At 45.0% G+C, this 22,992-nt stretch overlaps 1 protein-coding gene across 17 annotated transcripts in view; it reads left to right on the top strand.

Moving 5' to 3' along the window:
• Positions 1 to 965: 965 nt before the first annotated feature.
• The window catches only part of col13a1 (collagen, type XIII, alpha 1), a 42,442-nt gene continuing 20,415 nt past the window's right edge, over positions 966 to 22,992 (top strand). For 5 of the 17 annotated variants that reach the window (XM_037270950.1, XM_037270955.1, XM_037270949.1 and 2 more), the window contains exons 1-4: positions 968 to 1,640; positions 5,077 to 5,146; positions 21,448 to 21,455; positions 22,827 to 22,853. In XM_037270950.1, coding sequence (XP_037126845.1) covers positions 1,362 to 1,640; positions 5,077 to 5,146; positions 21,448 to 21,455; positions 22,827 to 22,853 — 384 coding nt within the window. In that variant the 5' untranslated portion in view covers positions 968 to 1,361. Of the gene's footprint in view, positions 1,641 to 5,076; positions 5,147 to 21,447; positions 21,456 to 22,826; positions 22,854 to 22,992 lie in introns of all 17 variants that reach the window. The other 12 variants (XM_037270958.1, XM_037270957.1, XM_037270948.1 and 9 more) reach the window with 6 other exon arrangements.

Genomic DNA, 22,992 nt, shown 5'->3' with positions numbered 1-22,992 from the left:
CTTTTGCATTCCTTTTGTCTCATTCTTTCAAGGTTTTTTTTTTTTCTCACCATTTTTTTGTCCTTTCCCTATTAATTTAGCCTGTTTAAGTCACAGATGGTATTAGAGCTGAGATTATTGTAATCAATGTATGTTCAGTTTTGAGGATCATTTTCAGAGCATTAGAAGGATCCCAAATGCAGCTGCCTGCCGCCGCCGCCGCCGCACTGTAATTATAAGGCCAAGCTGCACATGGCGGCGACATGACGCATGCCAAGTGATTTTGGAGCGGTAAGCTTCCGTCATAAGCCTTTGCAGGCACACATGGGATCCTAAGATGTGGCTGACACTGAAGGGACATCCTATGATCCACCTAAAATTACAGTGGAAAGACCACATTTTTATTAGCTATTTATATTATGCATCCTTCTGTACGGATGGGATCCACATTAGAAGATGACAATGACATGATAAGAGGCCCACCTCGCTCAATTATTATTTCTAAACTGCTTTGCCAGAAGAGCACTCCCAATGAATGTATGTGGCCTTTGTTGATGGGGAAAAAAAAGAAAGTGTCCTGCCATCATAGCAGGAAAGCTTTTTTCTCTAGGGACTGAAAAAGCTTAATGGGCATACAAAGCAAAAGACTGTGGCAGTCGCTTTGACATTTACAACGTGTGTAAATGCATACCTGCTGGAGACATGTTCATCGGGCACCACGAAAACCGATGAAAATCTACTTGGCCGAACGAACCATCACGGCACCACTCTTCTAAAGAAGTGGGACCCATTTGCATTTTGAGTTGGTTGGATGACAGCAGTCCGGTCAGCAGACCCAGCAGTTGCTGCTTTGCGTCCCCTAAAAATACCCGGCACATGAAAGGGGGCACGACGGAATCCCGCCCCGGCTTTTAACCTAAAGCCCTGCACGGCCAGGGAGGAGGAGCGTGCAGCATCTGAGGCAGAGAGAGAGAGAGAGAGAGAGACGCTGGCTCAGGTTACACTAAGGCGCACTGCCCTGCATTGCCCTGCACTGTACAACGCTGCACGGCACTGCACGGCACTGCACTGCACTGCCGGAAGACCTGCGCTGCGGCACACACACAGCCGGCCGGCCGGCCTCTCTCTCTCTCGCTCGCTCACAAGCTTCAGAGTGGAAGTGAGATGACAACCGCTCCATCTCTAGGCGACGTCAGGAGCATCTCTGACCCATAGGAAGCCCCAACATGGATTTCTTTGCAAGTTTCCTATAGTTGCTCACCTCAGGTCTCAATTAGAACATTGATTTGAGGCAGCAGGTTGGCAAGCCAGCAAGATATTCTCAACTGGTTCCTGTTGAGTTGATTGCTTCTCAAGTGGACAAAAGAAATTGGAAGTGGAAAATGGAAATGGAGCAGAAGTGGACAGACGCTGGGAAAACGAATGAAAAGCTCGAGAAGAACCCTTCCCAAAAGCTCAAGTGGGACAAGTGGAGAGCTTTTTCTTCCGTAAGCGTTTGCATGGCAGTATCTCTGCTATGTGTTGGAATATGCATTGGCTTTTGTGTGCGGACCACGGCGTTGCAGTCCAGGATAGTAAGTCTTGAGCAGCAGCACCTCTCCGCCTGGATGGAGCAGGTGGAGCCCCTTATTTTGGACAGACTGGACCAAATCCTGGACAAGGTGGGCGCTTGCTTCACTTCCCCAATGAGGTCTTCTCAGAACAAAACTATGCTCATTTAATTTGGAAATGAAAAGGTTGGAAATTCAATTGGGTTGTTGGTTCTCATATCAAAGACTTTGGAAGTGAGACTAAAATGAGTCCCAAAAAAAAATTTATTGATCTATCATCCAAGTGTGCTTCATAAAGCATTTCAAAAGACATCAAATAGTGTTAAAAAAGGTATGGTTTGTTTCAAAACAAATGAGTAGTGATATCATTTCTATTGGAGGATAGCTTGTGTTGTAAAAAAAGACATTTATTCTGGACAAGAATCTTTCAGACACACTTGATGTGCCCAAATGATTGAGCTTGAACGAATTTGGCCAAATGAAATCCTGTATCCATTTGTAAAAGTGAGTGAGTGTCACTGTTCATCTGCGTTGGCAGTGGTTGGTTCACATGTGTTGCTCCTTTTATTGACCACTTCCACAGCTACACTAACAAGCTTTTGAAGAGTGATTGAAGTCTTCTGTTTTCTTCTCTGCCTCGGTAGCTTTCTCACCCCCCCTATCCCTAACCCTAACCCTAACCCCCCCTTCATCCCACTGCTTTCTCACCACCAGCAGGCATTTGCTCTCTCGAGGTGAGCTCAAAGCTCCAAAGCATTCCGATCAAGAAATGCAAAATCAAGTCAAACACATTTCAATGACAAACATCAACACTCTTCCTTCTTGTCTTTCTATAATACACTTTGAATCAGTGGAAAAAACGCATTTGATCATTTGGATTCCTAATGAACGCAATTAGAATTTTGTTTTGAAGTTGAATTTGATGATCTAGTAAGAGCTGTGGAAATCTGTTAGTGAGGCCAAGAGTGATGAGAATCTCCTTCATCTGCAGACCTGCCCAAGGCAAGGCAAGGCAAGGCAAGGCAATGCAATGCAAGGCCTTTTTTGTTTATCTTTGTGCGTATACATGGTCATTATTAATGGGGCACAACCAGATGGAGCCTTTCATAGAAAGAGACTTGACTGTTACTTTCACCTAAACACATGAGGGTTGTTGGTTTTTTTCTGCTTCGTTTTGAACTCATTTGCAGTATTTTCAACACAGGTGTTCCTAACTTTGTGAACTTTGAGCACAGAGGAACTTGAACGCTTGACACAGGTCAACCGTCCATTTGTTTGTGAAGTTTTCAACAATTTCCCATAATGGCCATGGTTTTGAGGTTGAACTGTCCGTCCGTCCCCATGGTGAAACAAACCTGTTTGGAGGCAATCCTAGTGCCATTTTAGCCTCCACGACTCTTAGTATCTAATATGGATCTACTGTATGCTGAAGGTGATTCTTGTTCACCTAGTATTTCAATTTGTTGTCATGATATAGCCAAGACTGTGACTGTCTCAATGAATGACTGTTTCAGTTTGAAATGGTGATTACAAGTCAAATAGAGGTGTGTCGGGAAGATTTCATCTTGGAAAGGTGGCTGCCTGTGGAACTTGGACCAATGTTCAATTTCCATTGCCAGATGCAGGTCAAGTTGTTTTGCCAGACTGTGCAGCTGCAACACAAGATTGCTATGGAAAAAAAATATACTTTTAACTTTGATATACATAGATGTCAATATACATATGATATACCTATCATTCTGGTTGTAAGTGTACCATGTATTTATGATTGTCTTCTCTGATTTGCATCGGAAGATACAAGGTACAACTGTGACCGTGTGGTTGGTGTTGGCACCATCAACTTGTGGGGGTGCTTCCTTTTTGTACTTTTCCGCCATTCTCCAATTGATGCACTGTGGTTACTGCAAGTGCGGCCAACTTTTAACATCAAATGAAAAAACTAGAAGAAGCTGGGCTAATTAACTAGAGCAAAGTTCTCTGAAGGAGCAGAATTCCAATCGATTGATTGATTGATTGATTGATTGATTGATTGATTGATTGGATGGATGCACAGCCCGCAATGACAATATAGGCCTTCTATTTATATTCACAGTCATGAAGATAAATAGAGCCATGTCCTCACTATTAGCACCCAAAAAACCTTGTGCCCTCCTGACCTTCTCCTGCCCTGGCCCCATTTCCAATCATTCAAGAAGTGCTTTGTGCAGGCATGGCAAAAGTCTGTTGCACATAGTGAGCGCAGATGCTTGCTGGGAGCGCCCGCCCGCCCGCCCGCCACACCACGCCACACCACACCGCATTTGAGGTGAAGAAAAGTGAAAAAGACTCTGTCCCGCTGCACTGGTTTAACCACACAGCTAGCTCCCCACGGAGCCGTCACTCGCTATACTGAGAAGCAACTCTGCTTTACGTAGACCTCACAAACACAAAAACTTGGCACGTGTTTGTGTGTGTGTGTGTGTGTGTGGCTGTTTAGGAGTCGACATGACGCATGCTAATCAGAAAGCAGACTGCAAACCGTACACTCAAGTAAAAGTGTATAGCTCTGCACTCCATCAGGAGACAGTTAATTGCACACGTATAAAAAAACAACACACATCCATCGAGACACACACAACACCACGCATACACTCCTTATGTAATAGGGGTCACTACTTTCAGCACAAAATGACTTTGGAGCTTGAGACGAAGCAGGCATGCTGCCAATTGTATTTACTGTATTGTCAAGATTTAAAGCGGACAAGGAAAAGCCACTTAATGATGGTAAAAATCAGCCAATGTCAAGAAAGTTGAATTCATTTGAAGGGCTTTTAACACTTTCACAAGTTTGTGTTATACTGAATCGAGAAATATTTGGATACAAATATATCTCAACATGAATAAATGGATTTGTTTTGCAACAAACCATCATTTTGTTTAAGAAAGACTTTCAAAATCTTGGTGCATTCTTCAACAGATTTTTTTCTTTTTCTTCTTTTTTTTAACATCTGCAATCCCTTTTAACATTCCATTACCCTCAACAACATTTGAACCCACACACACACACACACACACACACACAGTAAGTTTTCATCTGTGTGAACGTATTAGCAGCCTTCCCTGAAGTCAACTCTCCAAGCGTCATTTAGTTTCAGACAGAAACTTTTGAAAGTGTTGTCTCTTTTGTTGATCAAATCACGGTGCCCCAGACTGAGATAAGCGTTGAACTGTAAGAGACAGCGGCGAGAGTGCGGGGCATGGCATGGCATGGCATGGCATGGCTTGGCTTGGCTTGGGCTTCAGCACCTGTCGCCAGCCTCTAAACACGCAGCGAGCGCATGCTGCCATTCCTGAGCGCTATGCTTTGGAGTACTTGCATGCTTTTCTATTCTGCTTCGGGTCAAATCAAAGGCAGACATTTGCACTTCTAATCAGGTCAACTATTAGACTTTGATATGCAGAAAGGACTTCAAGATATGAGGAGATTTGTTTTCCCTTACTGAACAGTTCAAATAAAGATGAATAGCTTTATCAAATTGGATTCATTCTTTCTTTTTCCCACACGCAGAAACTTGCAGCGCGATTACCAAAGACGCGAGAAGTGAGGGAAGCTCCTTACAGCTGCTTGTGTCCTCCAGGTATGTTTCCCCCCATTCTTTTGCCTTGTCTGAAGAAACTCTAAGAGTACACATGAAGTCTTTGTGCATCATTTTTTGCTTCGTTTTGACCTCATTTCGGGTGGCGTACAATGTTCCTTCTCTCTTTTTTCGATCCACAATAAGCAGGACCGGGGCATTGGGGGTCTCTCACGGTTGACGTCCGGTGACATCTTCATTTGGTCAGTCAGACTCAAACAATGTCTATGACTAATAGGAGCGGAGTGTCGCCGACCGGTTCGCGTGTCACGGTGCAGAGCTCGTGGATTCCCGTACGGCTTGGGCCTTCCTTCGTTTGCGTGTTGGTGGGTTTTCTGCGGGTATTCCGGTTTCAGCCCACATGCAGAAAACGTGCATGGAAGGTTACGTGAGGACTCGCTATTGTCCTTAAGGGTGATTGGGAATGCTTCCAACCAGTTGAGTGGAAACCCATATGAGGATAAAGCAGTTCAGACAATGGATGGACGGATGGATTGCTTTCCTGCTTATTTTTGCAAAAGCAGCGTTTTTTGAAAATGAACTATTTTTACGCTTCCCGAAAATGCTCCCAACTCTGTGGTCTGATTGGATGTGGTGTGATTGACTGTGCAATCCAACGCAGAATGGCTGAATGATGAATTGAATCTCATTTCAAATAGTGACATCATTTGACTCATCTTTTGTCGTATAGTAAAGAAACCTGACTACCACGTGGAAGAGAGTATTCAATGAAAAAGAAAAGAATGCAATAGATCTGAAATTGTTATTAACCAAATGATTATGCAAGTAAGGGAAAAAGATGTTTTGCAGGAGTTGCCTTCTAGAACTCCAAACGTTTTTAGCTCCAAGTCCTCCGTGAGACCTATCAAAGTATTTATTATAAGAAGGACAGCGGTTAAAGATCTCGGGGGGGACGACAACCAGACCCACATTTTGTTTTTTCCAAATTGGCTTTCATTGCCACAGAATTGCAGACTACTGAGAAACGCCCTGTCTAAAAGCACATTTTTAATCCAAGTGGTAGATAAAATAACGGAATCGAAATAATACAAATATCACATAAATATACAAAAGTCACACTATTTGAATCTGACTGAGTTCCTGAATGACGTTTCATAGAAGGCATTTGCCACTCTTGTATTGTGTGTGCAAAACTAAGATTAAGATCAGGGGATGCTTTGAGAATAATTGTCAATTTTTGTCTACGTGAAGCCCTTTGAGACTGCTTGTGATTTAGGGCTATACAAATCAACTTGACTTGACTTGACTAGATTGCACGAGTCGCGCAGCCAGCCAGTCGGCCGGCCAGTAAGCCGGCCAGCCAGCCGGCCGGCCAGTAAGCCGGCCAGCCAGCCAGCCAGCCAGCCAGCCAGCCAGCCAGCCAGCCAGCGCTGTGGGAAACACAACACATTAGCGCTAATTGGTCTTGTCAATAGGATGCGAGCGTTCCAACGCGGTGCCAAGTGTGTGCGGGTCGGCCCGTTCATGTAGCAATTGAAGAGCGTCTCCACTCGCTGCAGGTGTGGCAGCAGTCTTTCAAGTCCAAGCCAAGCAGATGCTTTTACGGCTTCTTGTGACTTTCTGTGTCTCCCCAGAGAACAATAGCGGGTGTGTGAGGGAGGATTTTGCTCCTATGTTGTAAACAAGCCCCATATTGGTGGCATCACGGCATAAAGAGTACATGTGTAACTTGGTGCCGTGACATGCGGACATGCATACTGAATAGGCTACATATACTACGTAGTCATTTTTAGCTCTCAAATCAGATTCGAAATGAGTATGCAATTGCTTGTGCTGATTCAGATGTGCTCACAAGTAACCTGCTTTTCAAAAGGAGTGCATTAAAGCAACTAAGAATAATGATCCAAACTTGGAGAGTAGAGTGTCGGTGTGATTCTCCTGGTGCAGTGGATGGTAGGAAGCGTTGCCCACCTGGCTCCTGCCAGTCATCCGCAGTGGCACACGAATGCCATACTTTTGATTCTTGGCATTGCCTGGTGACCGAGAGGGCAGAACTGCGGTGCCTTGACGGAGACAGGATCCTCAATGAATAAGTCCAGCGTAAAGGAAAGAAGTCGTTCCAGTGACAGATGATCAAAACTGGTAACATCATCTCGGACTATAAATGTAGCAGCCGTGCAAAACACACCGCTCGTAGGTACAATACCACACATTCGATAGTCTTCAAGTCATATTGTAATACATAGCCGCCGCCGCCGCCGCCGGCCGGGTGCTCGTTTACTCTCAAGAGAAATCGCCAAGCTATAAATATCTTCATTTTAGGCTCTAATATATATTCAGACCCGGAAAGAACGAGCAGATGGTGATTTTCCTCCCAACACAAGCCTTGATGCAATTTGTTTGGGAATTCACTTGATCTCTCGGTGCCATGACGGCAATCTTGTTTTGCTTTACATGCGCCCGGCATACCTAACAATTTGGCGGTGAAGTGTAGACTAAACTTTATGCCTGCTGGAATTAGATGTCAAAGTATTGCTGGAAGTGGTGTCATGCAATTCGTTTTAAAAAATGTCATCGTGGTCGGACACATTATGAACGTCGTTGTTCTTCATTCATAAATATGACCACAGTGCGTCGCCAGCTGTCTTTTTGGTTTGTTTGTTTGTTTGTTTGTTTGTTTGTTTGTTTGTTTTTGCGATGGCCCACGGAGGCCAAGGCGTTTTCGAGTACGGTGGGTTTAAGATTGACTATTTACTGCATGCATTATTCACGGACAAACTGTGGAGATTTTTTGTGACAGCCCTGCAATCCTTATCTATTCCTGCTAATTCACAAAACAAACAAGAAATGAATTGAAGTACGAGTATGCTGTATATTGATGTAGTTGAATCCTATTGATTGCAAATGTGGCTTTGTCTAGCTTTACATCATAGATGAGCCTGCCCGAGAGGAATAACACTGAGCTTGACATGTTTGCAATAATGTGAGAAATGAACTTTGCTAAAAGTAGAGCTTGAGAATGGGAGCCTCAAAGGCGCCGCCGCCGCCGCCGCCGCCGCCGCCGCCGCCGCCGCAGAGTCTTGTTATTTGTCATGAGTATAAAACGGAGCCATAGGCTGCTCTAAAAGGATGGACATGAATCATCAGGTACATTTCTTATACTATTTGAGTTGCATGATTATGCTGGCCGAGCCGGACGCCACTGACACCGTTGTCGTGACACGGCTGTCGATTCCCATCTCATTCTTTTTCCAGCCAGGTGAACAAATATTTCAAAGAATTGACGACACAAAGACGGAAGATTTGACAGATTTGACTTTTGTTCGACATTTAGCTGTAAGACTAAATGTTGCTGCGTTACAGACCCTTTTCATGGCCTATACAATAACTGCTGACTTTGTTAGCTAGAAGCATGAGAAAGTCACACTGGAGGGAACATTGATGCACTTGACATGAAATGTCATGAAGGTTGAAGTTAATATATAGAATCAATATAAACTTCGACATCGTCCATGCCTGGTACATCCTCTTCGCCGGTCCCTGTCGTTGATGTAGCTATTGAAGATTCAGCAGATTTGGCAAGATTTAGCATTAATCCAATTGGAATTTTCCATGGTGACGGGAGCTTGATGTTGCGATGCACCAATTTTAATCAACACATTGAGAAAGAAGCTTGCAAAGTTGGGTTATTGCAAATACTAAGAATTCATTCCAAAATGTTATGTTTATGATAGACCGTTGCAACCTGGTTCCTTGATTTTTGCCGGGGCCGGGGCCGGGGCCGGGGCCGGGGCCGGTGCCGGGGCCGGGGCCGGGGCCGGGGCCGGGGCCGGGGCCGGTGCCGGGGCCGGTGCCGGTGCCGGGGCCGGGGCCGGTGCCGGGGCCGGTGCCGGGGCCGGTGCCGGGGCCGGTGCCGGGGCCGGTGCCGGGGGGTCTCAGGGTCACGGTGTTGGTTATTTAAGGAGTCCCCCAAGTTCACCTTGACATACGTGTGCTGACAGGAAGAGAGCACAGCAGATCCCCTTTCTTTACTCACGATAAGTTTACAGTGCAGCTGCCAGTGTGCGGCCATAATTGGAGGAATGTGGCAGCCAGAGATGGGGAGAAGGAAGCCACTGGACAGCTCAAAGGTGGACCAAGGTCATTGAGGAATCAGAATGGCATTACAAATCCCTCCCCTCATTCAAACAATTGATTACACAAGTTTTAGTATCGGGGCAGGAATGGGCTGAAATTCATGGAACGACCAAAAATTGAAGGTACCAATGTGCTCATGGAACAAATTAAACTCATGACGCCACTTGCCATTTAAAATTTCCTTTTCACTGTCATCCATGTATCCCTTCATTGCACTTCAGTGAGCTATGTAGTTGGCAGCCTGTATTTGTTTATCGGCTTTTTCAGGTTTGTTCTACTGCCGGCAGTTTGAGGTAAATGTTAGCACGGTGAAAGAGACGGACGGACGGACGGACAAAGTTCCGTTTCTTCACTCGCAGTTTGATGGAAATTAGGAGATCTCCAAACCTGAATCTGAATGAATGCAATCTGGCCATGTTGAACAAGGATGACGTTGGAGGAGGTGAGCTACGGTAGATTAGCGAGGAAAACACACCATCTGGTTTCCTCATAAAAAATGTTGTAGTGAGCATTCCGCCACCTGATCTCTTGCTCCCACTATTGCAGCTCTCTTAAACACGACACGCCATTAAACTTGTTAGTATCTTGTTTGGAGAGTGTTCACAGCCAACTCACAAATGTTTTTACAGACCCTCGTGGGCACTTTCTCCAATTTGAATTTTCGCACTTTGGGGAGCACACAATGACTTTTCTCTTCTAAATAGCACAAATGTGATTTGGAGCGCACATTTATTTCTCGCTGATGTAATGAATGCGTTTACCCTAAGGTTATTCTGAAAAAGCATCGTTGTCAGGCTGACCAGAAGCAAACCGGCATTTCGGCAAAGCACGATAGTAAATACATCAATGTGAAATTAGACGTAACCGAGTGTGACGTTCCCCGGTGCACACCGCTTACTGTAGTCCAATTATGGACCTTATGGGAGAAGAAGTTCCAAATGGAGGCCAGCTGTCTTGGCAAACTGGCCTGCAGCCCTGCAAAGCTTCAGACTTACTGACACCATTTTTGTGTTTTGTTGGCCTTTGAAACACAGGTTGACTAGAATTGAAAGAAATGTCACTTTAAATCACTCACTGGATTGAGATGCTTTACTCTCATGTTAATAACTTACAATTGTCTGTGAGCGAGGAACCTTTGAGCGTGAAACTGGCATTATCATTGGCCGCTCCAAATGAATATGAGCTTATATAAGTGAGCATGACTCGTGTACGGCAGTTCAGTTGTTGAGGGTGACTGGGCTGCACCAGAACTCAAATGTTCACTTTAACGTGACATATCCAAGAACACCAATACCAGTGAATACAGTAAACGTTTTTGAAAGGTGTGCCATTTTTAGTGTATGGACACCAACGCTAACGGAATTGTTTCTTTTTAACATCAAGCTTGAAGAAAAAAGAAAAAAAAAAAGCACTCTCTGGTTTTTCCTTGAAACGGGCAAGCCCCCCAAAATACCGGGTTTTAAAACGGTCCTGTGTAAACGGCCGCTTTGGGTGCGAGGTCATTCCCACTGGCATTCACGCCTTCTGAGCCTCGAAATAACCTTCCGTTCACATTGTGCGAGGAAGTCAGAGTACCCGGAGAGAACCCCGACTCTAGGATAACATGTTCAAATCTTACGAAAAGAGACGACTCCAACCCCAAAACACCTTCTTGCTGTAAATCTGTAAAAGTGCTCACAACTCCTCCAATGATGCCTTACTATTATTCATAAATGAAGTTTGATTTGTTAAATGACATTATCATGCAGGTTGTATAATTCTGGTATCATTATAATCATAAAATTGTTAATAATCTGTTCATGATTAAGAGTGAGTGGAATTTGCGGCTATACAAATATACGTACACGCACGCGCACACACGGTGTGTGTGAACGCATGCTGCTTTGTTCCAGACATCCTGTGGGTACCGGAGTAATTGAACAAACCGACAGGGAGCACACTCTTATGTTAACAGAGCTGGGCAGCCTGCCAGAAACAGCACATTTCATCTCCATTTTTTGGACCGGAGTCTTGAATCCCGATTTTTTGGGGATTTTTTTTTTTTCCTTCTCCTTGATTCTTCAACCTCAGCTGGTTACTTGAGAGCAGTAGTCATGGTAGTTAAAATTGCAGTAGCTCATTTGCAGAAGGTCATGCAGCACCTTTAAGGTTCAAGTGTAATTAAGGCTCCTTGAAAGAGTAGGTCAGGAGGTACCACAAGACTCTTTGCTCTTTTAAAGGGGCCACGTATTATGCACAATTGACTTTATGAATGCGAGCGGTTGCGAGTCCAAGCACGTTGACATTTGATTTTGCGCCTCGTTCCGACGAAAGATATTGCCAAGAAAGTGTGCCAACGCGACGATGGCTTGACAATGACGGCCATCGAGAAAAGGCAGCCTTCTGACAGCAACTGCAGCTCATATGCGTACATAATCATAATAATAATCATCCCCAGACATTTTTTAGATCAGTAGCTACGGACTACTTCCAAAAATATCATCAATCTCGTGCGTGACACAACAATGATAATTACCGCCGTTCAGTAAGTGACAAGTACATTTGAGTGACGATTGACATTTGTGACTGGAGTTGGCTATTCATGTGGAACAAATGTAATCACTATATATAGCTGGAATTAAACGGAAAAATGATTTCTTTTCCCCCCCCCAAGCCAAGAGCTGCGCTTGTCTGACATTTGGGCCACACAGCCAGACGGAAATGAACTCAAATTATCAGCACCCATTGTTGTTTTTCTATGAAACAAGTGTGCAAGTATGTGTGACTCTACTACCAAGTGTTAAATGATTGATTAGTGAAATTAGTGAAAAAGAGGTGATCTGAATGTTAACGAAGGGATGGCCATCTGCTCTCCATCACGCTTGAGCTGGTCAGAAAAGCAAGAGTGTGAGAAATGGTATGTCTGCCTGTAAAAAAAAAAGATATAAAAACAAATGTCCTCCGCTCCAGTAACTAGGCAATGTTTTCGTCTCTTTTGCCCACATTTCACATCAAGGCCAAGATGATTTAAGTCGTTTTCCATTAGCTTACCAACTTAGCTATTGATGACAGAAATAGAATGAAAGGTTTGTGGATTGAATAGAAGCGCGCTTTGTGCTGCGCAGCCATCCCGTCCGTCCGTCCGTCCGTCCGTACAGTATACTTTGTACTTTGGGAACTTTGTTTGCTTCCCAAGTGTGGCTATCCCACTGTTATTGAATTTCTGCAGACACTATCCCGTGTTTATATTTGGTTGCTGGAAGAGCGCTCGGCACATTTGGCTTTGTGAAAGAAGCGAGGAATGCTGAAAGATGAAACCTACAACCTGGAATACAGGAGAGGATGTGTGCCAAAAATGGCTTCAATGTTCAACCACAAGTGGAGCTATAAAATCAAAAAGCACACATAGTACGTATATAAAAGCACACAGCATTGTCTTTTTGACCTCCAATCTGGATGTTGTTTGCCACCTTTTTACCTTGATAACCTTCCACCAAAAAGAAAGAAACCATTGTCTTTCTCAAATTGTCAATGTTGGACTGGAATCCAACAATTTGGTTTGCCTGGACTACTGGCTATTAACAACAACAAAGACAAGTTAGCGTGAGATGCACGTCATTTCTTCCCCAGTAAGAAGAAGAAGAAGATGTTGTTGTTGTTGTTGTTTGACGCAGATGTTCTGGCGCAGATGAGGTTTAGAATGTGCTCGCGAGCGTCGTACGTATGTGCCGTACGTAACATGTCATCAATGTGTCTTGCATGAATGTGCGATTCCCAGTTGGGATTAAATGCGTGTTCATCTGTGTTGTAAACGGGACCTTCGTTTGTTGATTTGATTTGTTGCAATGGTCTACTCTTACCACGTTGACGTCGAACCACTTGCTCGATCGATACAATGACACCGCACGGTTAGCGGATAAGGATGCCACTTTGATTGGTTGTGCCATTGTTTACTTGAGCCCATTGGATTTTTGGTCCAGCGAGTCATTCAAGTTGCTGCATTTCAACATTGCTCCATGTTGTCTTGTAAAGACGTTAGCACGCCAGGTCTCTGAGGTGAGCCTAGGAATGCAGCGGGAGCTCTATGGCTTTTCCAGACAGAAATTGTCAGTCCGCAACGAGTCGGAGCCGTGTCAAAAGTTGGAGAACGGCTGAGAAATGAGACGGACTTGATTGAAGCACACCCCGTGCCTCATTGATATGGAAAGTTGAGTTTGGACTCCTACACAACAGGCAGTTGGTCCGCCATGGATTGACATGGCATTGTCTGTCTCAGCCAGGCCAAAGCGACAATGGGCGTGAAAAGCTGTGCCAGTACAAATCCCATTCCGACGTTTACGCTTATCACTTGCGTCCACAGTCGTTCGGAACACAACTAAGAAGCGTTTGACCATCGCTTTACCCTACCCCGTAAGAGGGACAAATGCAAATAAAAGCCATCCATGTTGGTGACAACCTTAAAAGCAAGTTGTGACGCAATTCTAGCTTGCAACGAAATAACGACAAGCGTTCCAAGGTGAAAAGTAGCACAATTGAGAGGAGAGTGACAAGCCGTTGTGTCCAAAATACGGTAGTAGGCTACAATCCCCTTGTGAATGTTCTTTTGGTGAATTTTATGAGGGGATGCTCTCTCTTGCTGAGTATTTGAGGACATGGGTCGAACCTGTTGCCGGCCGAGTGGTCTGTTTGTGCGCCGCCAGGGCAGATGATGACAAAGAGCATCTGTGCGCAACGACTTCCCCAGCTGGGAACCAAAGTGCACCAGGGAGGGAGGGAGCGGAATAAGTGAAAACAGATGAGAGATAGCCAAAAGAGGGGACAGACAGTCGCGTTGCTTTGCTTTGCTTTGCTTTGCTTTGCTTTGCTTTGCTTTGCTTTGCTTTGCTCACGAGCTGTTAAGCAGCCATTGATGCCCCTGCCGTAAATAGGCTTTTTTGATGGTGACGCCGCGCCGGACGTGACGGCCACTCACTCGCTCGCCCTTGACTGAATGGCCTCCTCGGCCGGCGCTCTGATGTGTGTTTGTCAGTGTATGGGCGGGCCCGAAGCAAGTTGACAGCGCTCCATGCTGCTTTCCCTCCCATTCCTATGGAGGCTTCCCGCTAGCGTCCAGACTATTTGCTTTAACAGATGAGGCTGGCTCTTTTACTTGACATAGTGCCGCTTCACACTCACTTTCACCACCCGACGTTGACAAAGGCCGTGACAACGGTAAGCAACTTCAGAGAAAGGCGACACGCTCACTTTCGGATGATTTTAGGATGCAACACGTACATCCAAAGCGTGGGTAAACTCAAGTAAAACAGTAAGCAAAGGCTACCTTTGCCAGAACTTCTGACTGACTTTACATTGTATAGAATGTGACGGCCGCCATGCATTCAATAAACCGTCTTGACTGTCATGAAAGAAATCCAACTAGATTTGAGTCTCAGGCTATTTTCTTTAAAGTCACCACCTCATGCAGTTGTCAGTCATCACAAAACGATTTCAAATCAAGAACCTCAACTGGATTTGCAGAGGTTTTTTTGTATCTATAATTTAGTTGGTTATTGGGTGACCTATAGATGTGCATCTTTACATTGTGGCGACTAACCCTTGTTCAAAGGTAATGTTATCAGATTTGATTTGGGGGGTTCGGTCAGGATGACGTTCGAACATACGGAAGGAAGTCTAGAAGGGGCCACTGGTGTTGAGATGAAGAAATCTGAGAAAGTCTTGTCAGTCATAACTCTGCCAAGCTGGGGGGGGGGGGAGAAATTTTTGTGGCCAAGCCTGCTTTCCTCATTTAAGGCTCCTCCGAATGAAACCTGATTCCATGGTGTGATTGAGCTTTTCATTTTGTTTGTCTTTGCTGTGAACATACTATCCCTCATCAGACATGAGTGCTTATTTGGATTGGGAGGAGAATGAGACACTCCACAGAGCATTGTCAGCGTTGCCTTTACCACCACCATCACAATGCTCCTCTTTGTGCTGTGTCTCGCTAAATGCAAGACTGTGAGATATCCAAAAGATTGATGATGGTGTTCTCGTCTAATAACCACTGGCGCGGTTCATTGAAATGTTTTGGCAACCGCACTCCGCATGTTGCTTGTTACTCTTAGAAAGAATATGAACAAAACTGCAGGGGACGCGTTTGAACTTTGAACTTTTATTTGGATTCAAATTGTGTTCTCTCCATGACAAAGGTGATGCTGTGTTTCCTGAAACTCTGCATACATTTAACGCAAGTCAGATCTTCCCAAGCACACTTTGATGGAGTTTGCGCTCTCCGTTCATTTGCACTCTCCGTGGTCCTGGTCGAAATGAAGTTTTGCTCTTGGATTTGCCCTCCTCTATAACCTGAGCTGATGATAGTTAACTACATCTCAGCGTGGTAGAATTGACATCTCTGTGCAAAGGAGATGTGCATCTGCTCATGTGTTTGAACGAGGCTTAAGCAACATGTTGCACTCAGGTGGGTTCCTCAGAATGTGTGCGTGTGTGTGTGCGTGTGTGTGTGCGTGTGTGTGTGTGTGTGTGTGTGTGTGTTGTTTAGAAAGGATTGTTTATCCCCATCAGTTCTCTGGGTGTATGTGATTCATTTGTTATGGCTGATGGTGAGAGGTGGCCCCAGCTGACTAATGTCTGTGATGACAGCATCCATCCATCCATTCTAAGCCTGGCCATATGACATTGAAGTGAGTATGCCAAGTATGCCCTGCTAAATAGAAACGACACACTTGGATTCCTCCGGATTGAATGTCTTCCACGTCACCGGATTTGTTGAAAATGTTTCATTTGGGAAAAAAACAACAACATCTAAAAGCCTGCTATCCTCTAGATTATTTGGACGAATGAAATTGAGGTTCATTTGTATCAGAATAATGGGAAGCAAGTGGTATGATGGTGGATGGACGGATGGACGGATGGATGGGAGGGAGGGAGATAGATCCTCGGCTTTCCTTCCAGTTCCCAAATACAGGCCATCTGATCTTTCTTTTTGTCGCACATGTTAAATGATTTCATTTTTCCCCCCCGCAATGATGAAAGCCAGACAGTTTTTCACATGAAAGACCTGTAGGATGTTGTTTGTGGGGTGTGAACTTGCTCAACCTCTACAACAGATGGTAGAAGTCTTAGCTTGGCCCTTCCTCTCTCTGTCTGAGCTTCTGTTTTTATACCTCGCAGCTCGACTTCTTCCCCTTTCTGGTAATGCTACGTGCCTCTTAAAATCCTGATGACACCACAGTCTTCAAGTTGACAGAGGGCCATTGTGAAGTCAAACAGGGGACGTGGCTTTCTTGTCCTTGAGACGCAGCGCACGACATGACAATAGCAGACGCCGTTCTCTGCCCTCTTTTTGGCTTCAAGACGTTGTTCAAATGACACAGGCAAGAGGCAAAAGAATGAGTCTGCATTTGATTCCGTGTCCAAATTTCTTCAGACAGCTTTTCAATGCAGTGAGATTCTGTGTCGTAAATGTAACCTCAGGAAAAAAATGAAAATGGCAATTTTATGTTTCCTTGCTATCTCTAGCATTTTGACACTTTTCAAAGGATTTCACGATTCCACCATGTCCCGATGACGAACATTTCATTTTTGCCAGGAATGAGCATTTGATGTCTTTATTTGGTAGGATATGGTAGGTACTTGTAACACAATGCATCCAATTGTCAAACGCCCGAGTGTTTTTCAAAGCAAGGTTGGCACTTTTTAAATTTCGTTGTACATGTGACAATGACAAATAAAGATCTATTCTATTCTATTCTATTCACGTCCGAGTTGGCATGGGTTGCTTCCAGGCACAACGCTGGGCAACTTTCAGCTGAATCAAGCCTTAGCATTTTCAACAACAACTGGCTCCTTTTTTGGCTCCCAAAACAACCACGTGCCCGGCTCGAACAAAAGGTGGCACGAGGGCAACTATGCCACCGGCAGGCAGGCAGGCAGCACAATGCAAAGGCTATTGTTTTAAGCCAGAGGCAAAACACACGTCGGGTTCTTCTTGTTGTTTCAACCTTGGCTGGGATCCCATTTGTCAACGGCAAAGAAGTGCCGGCCGGCCAGAGGTGGGATTTTGCTCACAGTCCGCTGCTAAAGCGTGGCTGACAGGAAGCCTGTGGCGCCCCTTTGGAAGTGCCATTTATTGCTTGCAGTGTCTGACTAGGATGTTATCATGAGCTAGCTCTGCTGATTGATTCAGTGCAGGGGCACGGGCCATAAATGTTTACTAGCGGAGAGTCTTGTCTTGGTGAAATGAATGGCAAAATGCATTTTTCTTGGCCCCCCAAAAAGGCATCGTGCCAACGTCAACACGTGTATCCCTCATCGGAAAGGTTTTAGAGCATGGCTTTGTCGTTCAAGTCCGGCAGATGGGGCTGTTTTTCTTTCCTTCCGAGCGGTGAGTCACTTTCTGAACGTACGGTAAGTCGAATGATCCAGCACGTGTGTGCTTGCAGTCTTGGGTGCGCCATTTGAGTGTGCCGTGCAGATTTGAATGCTTTTCCAGGATTTGAAAATGCTGCTGGCTTTTGAGCCCCCAATTAGCCTTCTGGCACAGTACAACTGCATAACCAGCTCAGTGACCTCGTGGTAGCGTGTCCGCCGCCCTGAGACTGGAAGGTTGTGGGTTGAAACCCCGGCCGGCCGGGTCATACCAAAGACTATAAAAATGGGAGCCATTGCCTCCCTGCTTGGCACTAAGCGTTAAGGGTTGGAATTGGGGGGTTAGATCACCAACTGACTCCCGAGCGCGGCACCGCTGCTGCTCACTGCTCCCCTCTCTCTCCCCCAGGGGATGGATTAAAATCACACGGGGATGGGTTCAATGCAGAGGACAAATTTCACCACACCCAGATGTGTGTGTGTGTGTGACCATCATTGGGACTTTAACTTAACTTAAAGACTCCAGCTTATTCGTCCGAGTTGTCAACAGGCAGCAGGTCGAGTAGCCCGTGGGCCTGTTCCAAAAATGCCTCCATGTGGGACATCATTTGAAAGTTTCAGCACTGGTGGAGATAAAACGTATTGCACATCTCTCTCCACTGTGTCGAGTGGACGAGACACTACTGCTGTCCCGTAACCCGAACCAACCGTCATCTTTGGTTCCTGCGTCTCCTTGTTCTTAAGCCTCTCCTACTGTCAAGCTCTCACTTTCACCTCAGACATCCAGTACCCAAGCCGCAAGCTGAGAGGAACCGTTCCAAAACTCACCGGATACGTTTGAGTCAATCTTGATGATTTTAAAAGCTGGAGCAGATGAATTGCAAATGGCGTCTCTGGCTTTCCACTGCACGCTCTCTCATTGACTTGCCATAATTCTGCTACTTCCTTTTGCTGATGACATCGAGCAAAGGAAGTTCAACGTGGATGACGGATCGAGAGAGGCCAGGCCGGTGGTGGCCTTTTAGAGGTTCTTTAACAGCACAGGGGCCCCTCTTGGATTACAGTGTGGGAGGTAAGGTAAGGTGGGGTGGGCGCAAAGGAACAAGCAAGGAGTCGCTTCCTTCGGGCCTTTTGCTTCTTTTTCTTCTTTTCCCCGCGGTGAGGATTTCCAACTCGTTTCTCTCTCATCTCTCTTACTTGGACACTTTTATGTATTCCCATTTTTCCCATGTACTGTAAATATTTTCTTGCAGCGTCACTTCTTAAGCTTTTGGCTGGCTGAGGTCTGGACCTATTAGGCCTTTTGTGTGGTTCCAATTCCTGCCTGTCCCGACCGAGACAATGTGTCAAAGAAAAAGCTGAACAAGTCACACTGGATGAATGCAAGCCCAGCATTAAGTCAATGAAAGAGGAGCCCGGAAAAAAGAGGGCCCGACTTTCTAGTAGTTCTAGTGCTGAGGAGCATCCATCCTGTGGCACTTATGTTGAGCCTAATTGTTTGTAAACCATTGCTTTCTTTCCCAGGCTTTAAGGAAGCAAAAGCTCTCACACACACACACACACACACACACACACACTTCCACATTGCCACTTCCTTCTTTAGTATTTACTCGCTTTTTTTCTTTGGCTTTTTCATAATAACGTGGAATAGCCAGCCAACTTAAAGCAGATGCAAATGCAGGACTCAAAACATTTGCATATACATAAATGAGGCTCTCCAATGGATAATATGAATGCTCAAGGTCTAAATGAGCTTGATAGAGAATGCTAAACTTGACAAGATGCACCAGAGAATATGCAGCTCAAGGTTAGCGTCAAAGTCCCACGCTTGTTCTAGGTGTCCAGACTCAAATGGAGCTGCTTTTTATCAATGCCTTCTGTTCCTCCTCCTGTGAAGGATTTCAAGTCAGGCTAATAGGGCCTTCCTGTTCTGCTCAACTTCCAACTTTGAAGTGATCGACTGAAAAGGCTGCTGTGTAATTACTTCATTCTACGTCTTTAGCAGGCCTGCTTTTTGTGGTCTCACCCTTCTTGGGGGAAAAACAAAAATGAGTCACAAGGATTAAGGATTAAGGATTTTCCATTTTTGACTCTGCAATTATGATTTTCGCCTTATTAAGGTTTGCGTGTGCAGAAACAGGGATCAAACTTAATTGCTTTTGCAAGCAGGTGTCCAAGAAAATCTGCCAATCGGGTGTGTCTGACAAACGTACTGTCACGTTTCATCCCGGTTGTTTTAATATGTGCATATTGTTATAGTTTCTGTCCGTGTGCCTGTGTGCTCGCCCCTCCCCTCCCCTCCCCTCCCCTCCTGTGTGTATGGCCATGATCAGTGTGATCATCCTCACCTGGCTGTGCTGTATTTAAGTCCTGTCTGCGTGTCATTCCTGTCGGATTATTTCTTGTCTCTCGACGTTCCTGTCGTTCTCTTTTTGCCTGGGTGATTTTCTGTTCGCCGTCCCTGTCGGTCGGTCGGTCAGTCAGTCCTTTTGGTGTTTTGTGATGCTGTTAAATGAGTTTGCCAGTTCCTGTCTGTTTCCCTTCATGCTCCATTCCAATTGCCTTTTCCCTAAATAAACCAAGCTGGTCCAAGCTGCATTTGGTCGCCCTGCTCCATTCTGATCCTTGACAAGTGCAGTGCAGAGCAAGTTTTTATTTGTTTTTACCGCCCCCCCCATAGATAGCAACTCAAGATCTGCATCTGCACCTGCCCTGCCCTCCTGCCCTGCCCTGCCCTGCCCTGGAGCAACTGTTGAGGGAGGCAGGCAGGCAGGCAGGCAGGCAATCTGAGAAAAATGGATGGTGTCTTTTTGGTTTAGATTACACCGGTTATTCCGGGAGCCATTTTATTGGACTGAGCCAGTTTAGTTTTGATGATCTGGCCATGACATTGTTTGATGATATGTAATTCTAAAGTCAAGTGAGGGCACATAGCAAGTGGCCTATTGAAATGGTGGATGTCCAGGGGAGATGGAACGATGGAAGTGGAAGTGCGCACCTTTCAATTGGGTGCATCTACCCTGTTGTTGTTGTTGGAAATGTTGACGACTCGTGCCTCCAGAGTGCGCTTCTCTCAATCTAGTAGTTGTGTTAGTGCACATTGCATGTTAACAATAAATGATCAAGAAAATGACAAATGCTTGGTCATGAAAGCACGATGTTGGCGTGCAAGATTTGCTTTCTATTTGCGGTGCCCTTACATAAGTGGTAAGAACAGGTGTGAGACAGCATTAATCCAGGGAGTGGGCAAATTTAGCATCCATACGATACGAGAGCAGTCAAACGACATCCTCCGCTCTTGTGTGTTTATGGCTTTGCGTTTTGTTTCATGTTGCGCCCGGTGCTTGTCGCACACAAAGCCGTTCATCAGGCGCCACGTTCTGTACTATATTTGAACTCTGTTGTCTTTGGCGTCCCAACGTGCCTTTGGATGTGTGGCTCCGGCCGGGCTCCTGTGTGAACACCTCGAGCCAACAGGATGTGAAGGCAGGTCCGGAATGTAGCAGGAATCTCGTCTCGATGTTTGTTTTGAACGCTCATGTGAGCTGCACCTTCACCTGTTTCTTCAGCTATCAATGACAAGAACATTTTTCTGTCTTTGAATTGCCTCTTTTCACTCTTTGTCCTATTGGCAGGTATCTGTCTGTCAAGTGCTTTGTTACAAATTCCGATTCATTGCTGATGAGAAAGTGACGGATTATTTGAAGGCCAAGAAGCATACGTCTGTGTTGGCTCACTCCATATACGTATTTTGCAATCTCTGTCTTTTACCCCTAAATGACAATCGTTTTGACTTCAACAGTATGCTAACCTGTGACACTAGCTAAATGTATGTCCCTCTTCTTTGTTTTGTTTTGCAGGACCTCCAGTAAGTAGACAAGACACCTTGTGTGATCCATGTGGGGTAACGTAACGTAACGTAACGTAACGTAACTCAATCTCTCTGCCTTTGGGTGGCTCAACAGACTTCTCAAACTGAAGTTGCTATTACAAATAAGCCTGGGGAAATATTTCTCACATATTGTCTCATTTAAATCACTGATCATTTTTCCATTGCTAATATGATCATCCCCAAAAATGTTTACACCCAAATTGAAATCTGTCAACCAGGCTGCTGTGAATATGCAAAAAGCAATGTTGTTTTCCAGCACGTCTTTTTTGTTGTTGTTGTCATGGGCCAATAGTGACATTTTAACCATTTACATGCCACCTGAAATGGTTGCAAGTAAAAGTACTCATTCGTTTATGTACCCAAATAATCCCAGTGGCGGGTGCCCTGATTTACGAGTGCAGCTCATTCCACATCTCAAATAATCTTTGAATTCATCCCTGTCTCACAATAATATCCTGATGTTATTCTTTCGAATAAATGAAAAATAGCAGTCTACAGTAACAATCCAATCAAATCCAAGAGAAGATGCCCCACAGAAAAGAATCTGGGCTACTGTAGATGACATACTTTTAATTGACAATAATATGATGGCAAAATGGGAATAATTCCTTACCCAGTCACACACATGCACACATTATGGACAAAGAGTTGGAGCAAAGCTCTTTGTTGAAAATTGCATAATTGTCCTGTCGTATTGTTTTGATGGAAATCATGTACTTGATGTGCAATGTTCTATTATTCGTGGAAATAGTCTCCCCCCTCCCCGTCTATCACTTTCCTCAGTGAAGCCTATTTGCTTCTTGGAACTTCAAGTCAAGAGTTCCTGTTCCGACTTGCATCCAATTAGCCTCCCATTCTGCCACTGATTTGGGTTCCGCTCGGAGAGAATAGCCACTTGTCAGTCGGCAAAATGGAAAGCTCCTTTTGTTGCATTCGATGGAGGGATTGCTGACATGGGATGTATCGGCACCGACAATATAGTCAAGCGATCTGGCGTCAGCTGCTTGAGATGAGTCATTGTGCAGGGGCATGAGGGCAAAACGCTGCATGCTTTCATCCAAAATCAGTCCTTGCATGAGACTTTGTCATCAAAACAAAGTGTTGTGTTTGTCAATGGAATGGTAACACAACCGAATAGTGGGCTCCTCCTGTCTGTCTATATTGCATGTCCACCTGAGCTGAGCTGAGCTGAGCTGAGCTGAGCTGAGCTGAGCTGAGCTGAGCTGGGCTGGGCTGGGCTGGGCCGGGCGGGATATTTTCCATCATGATTTGAACTATCCTGGTCTGGTTCAATGTAATGTTTACTCTTCCTCTTTTGTACTATCATTTCTCTCACTCCTTTTTCAGGGTCCTCCTGGACGGGCAGGCTTTCCGGTAACTTGTCTTCTTTTTTTTTTTTTAACATTTGTGTCTCCATTTGCATGAGTGCATAGCAATCACTTGCTGTGAGTGCTAATCTCTATGAAGTATTGACATTGATTTTGAGCTTTTCTATGGCTAAAGAATGTTCCTG

This window comes from Syngnathus acus, chromosome 15 (assembly GCF_901709675.1).
Source record: "Syngnathus acus chromosome 15, fSynAcu1.2, whole genome shotgun sequence".
In the NCBI taxonomy this organism is placed as follows: Eukaryota; Metazoa; Chordata; class Actinopteri; order Syngnathiformes; family Syngnathidae; genus Syngnathus; species Syngnathus acus.
The sequence above is the reverse complement of the archived record's forward strand: the minus strand, read 5'-3'. Positions and strand labels throughout refer to the sequence as shown.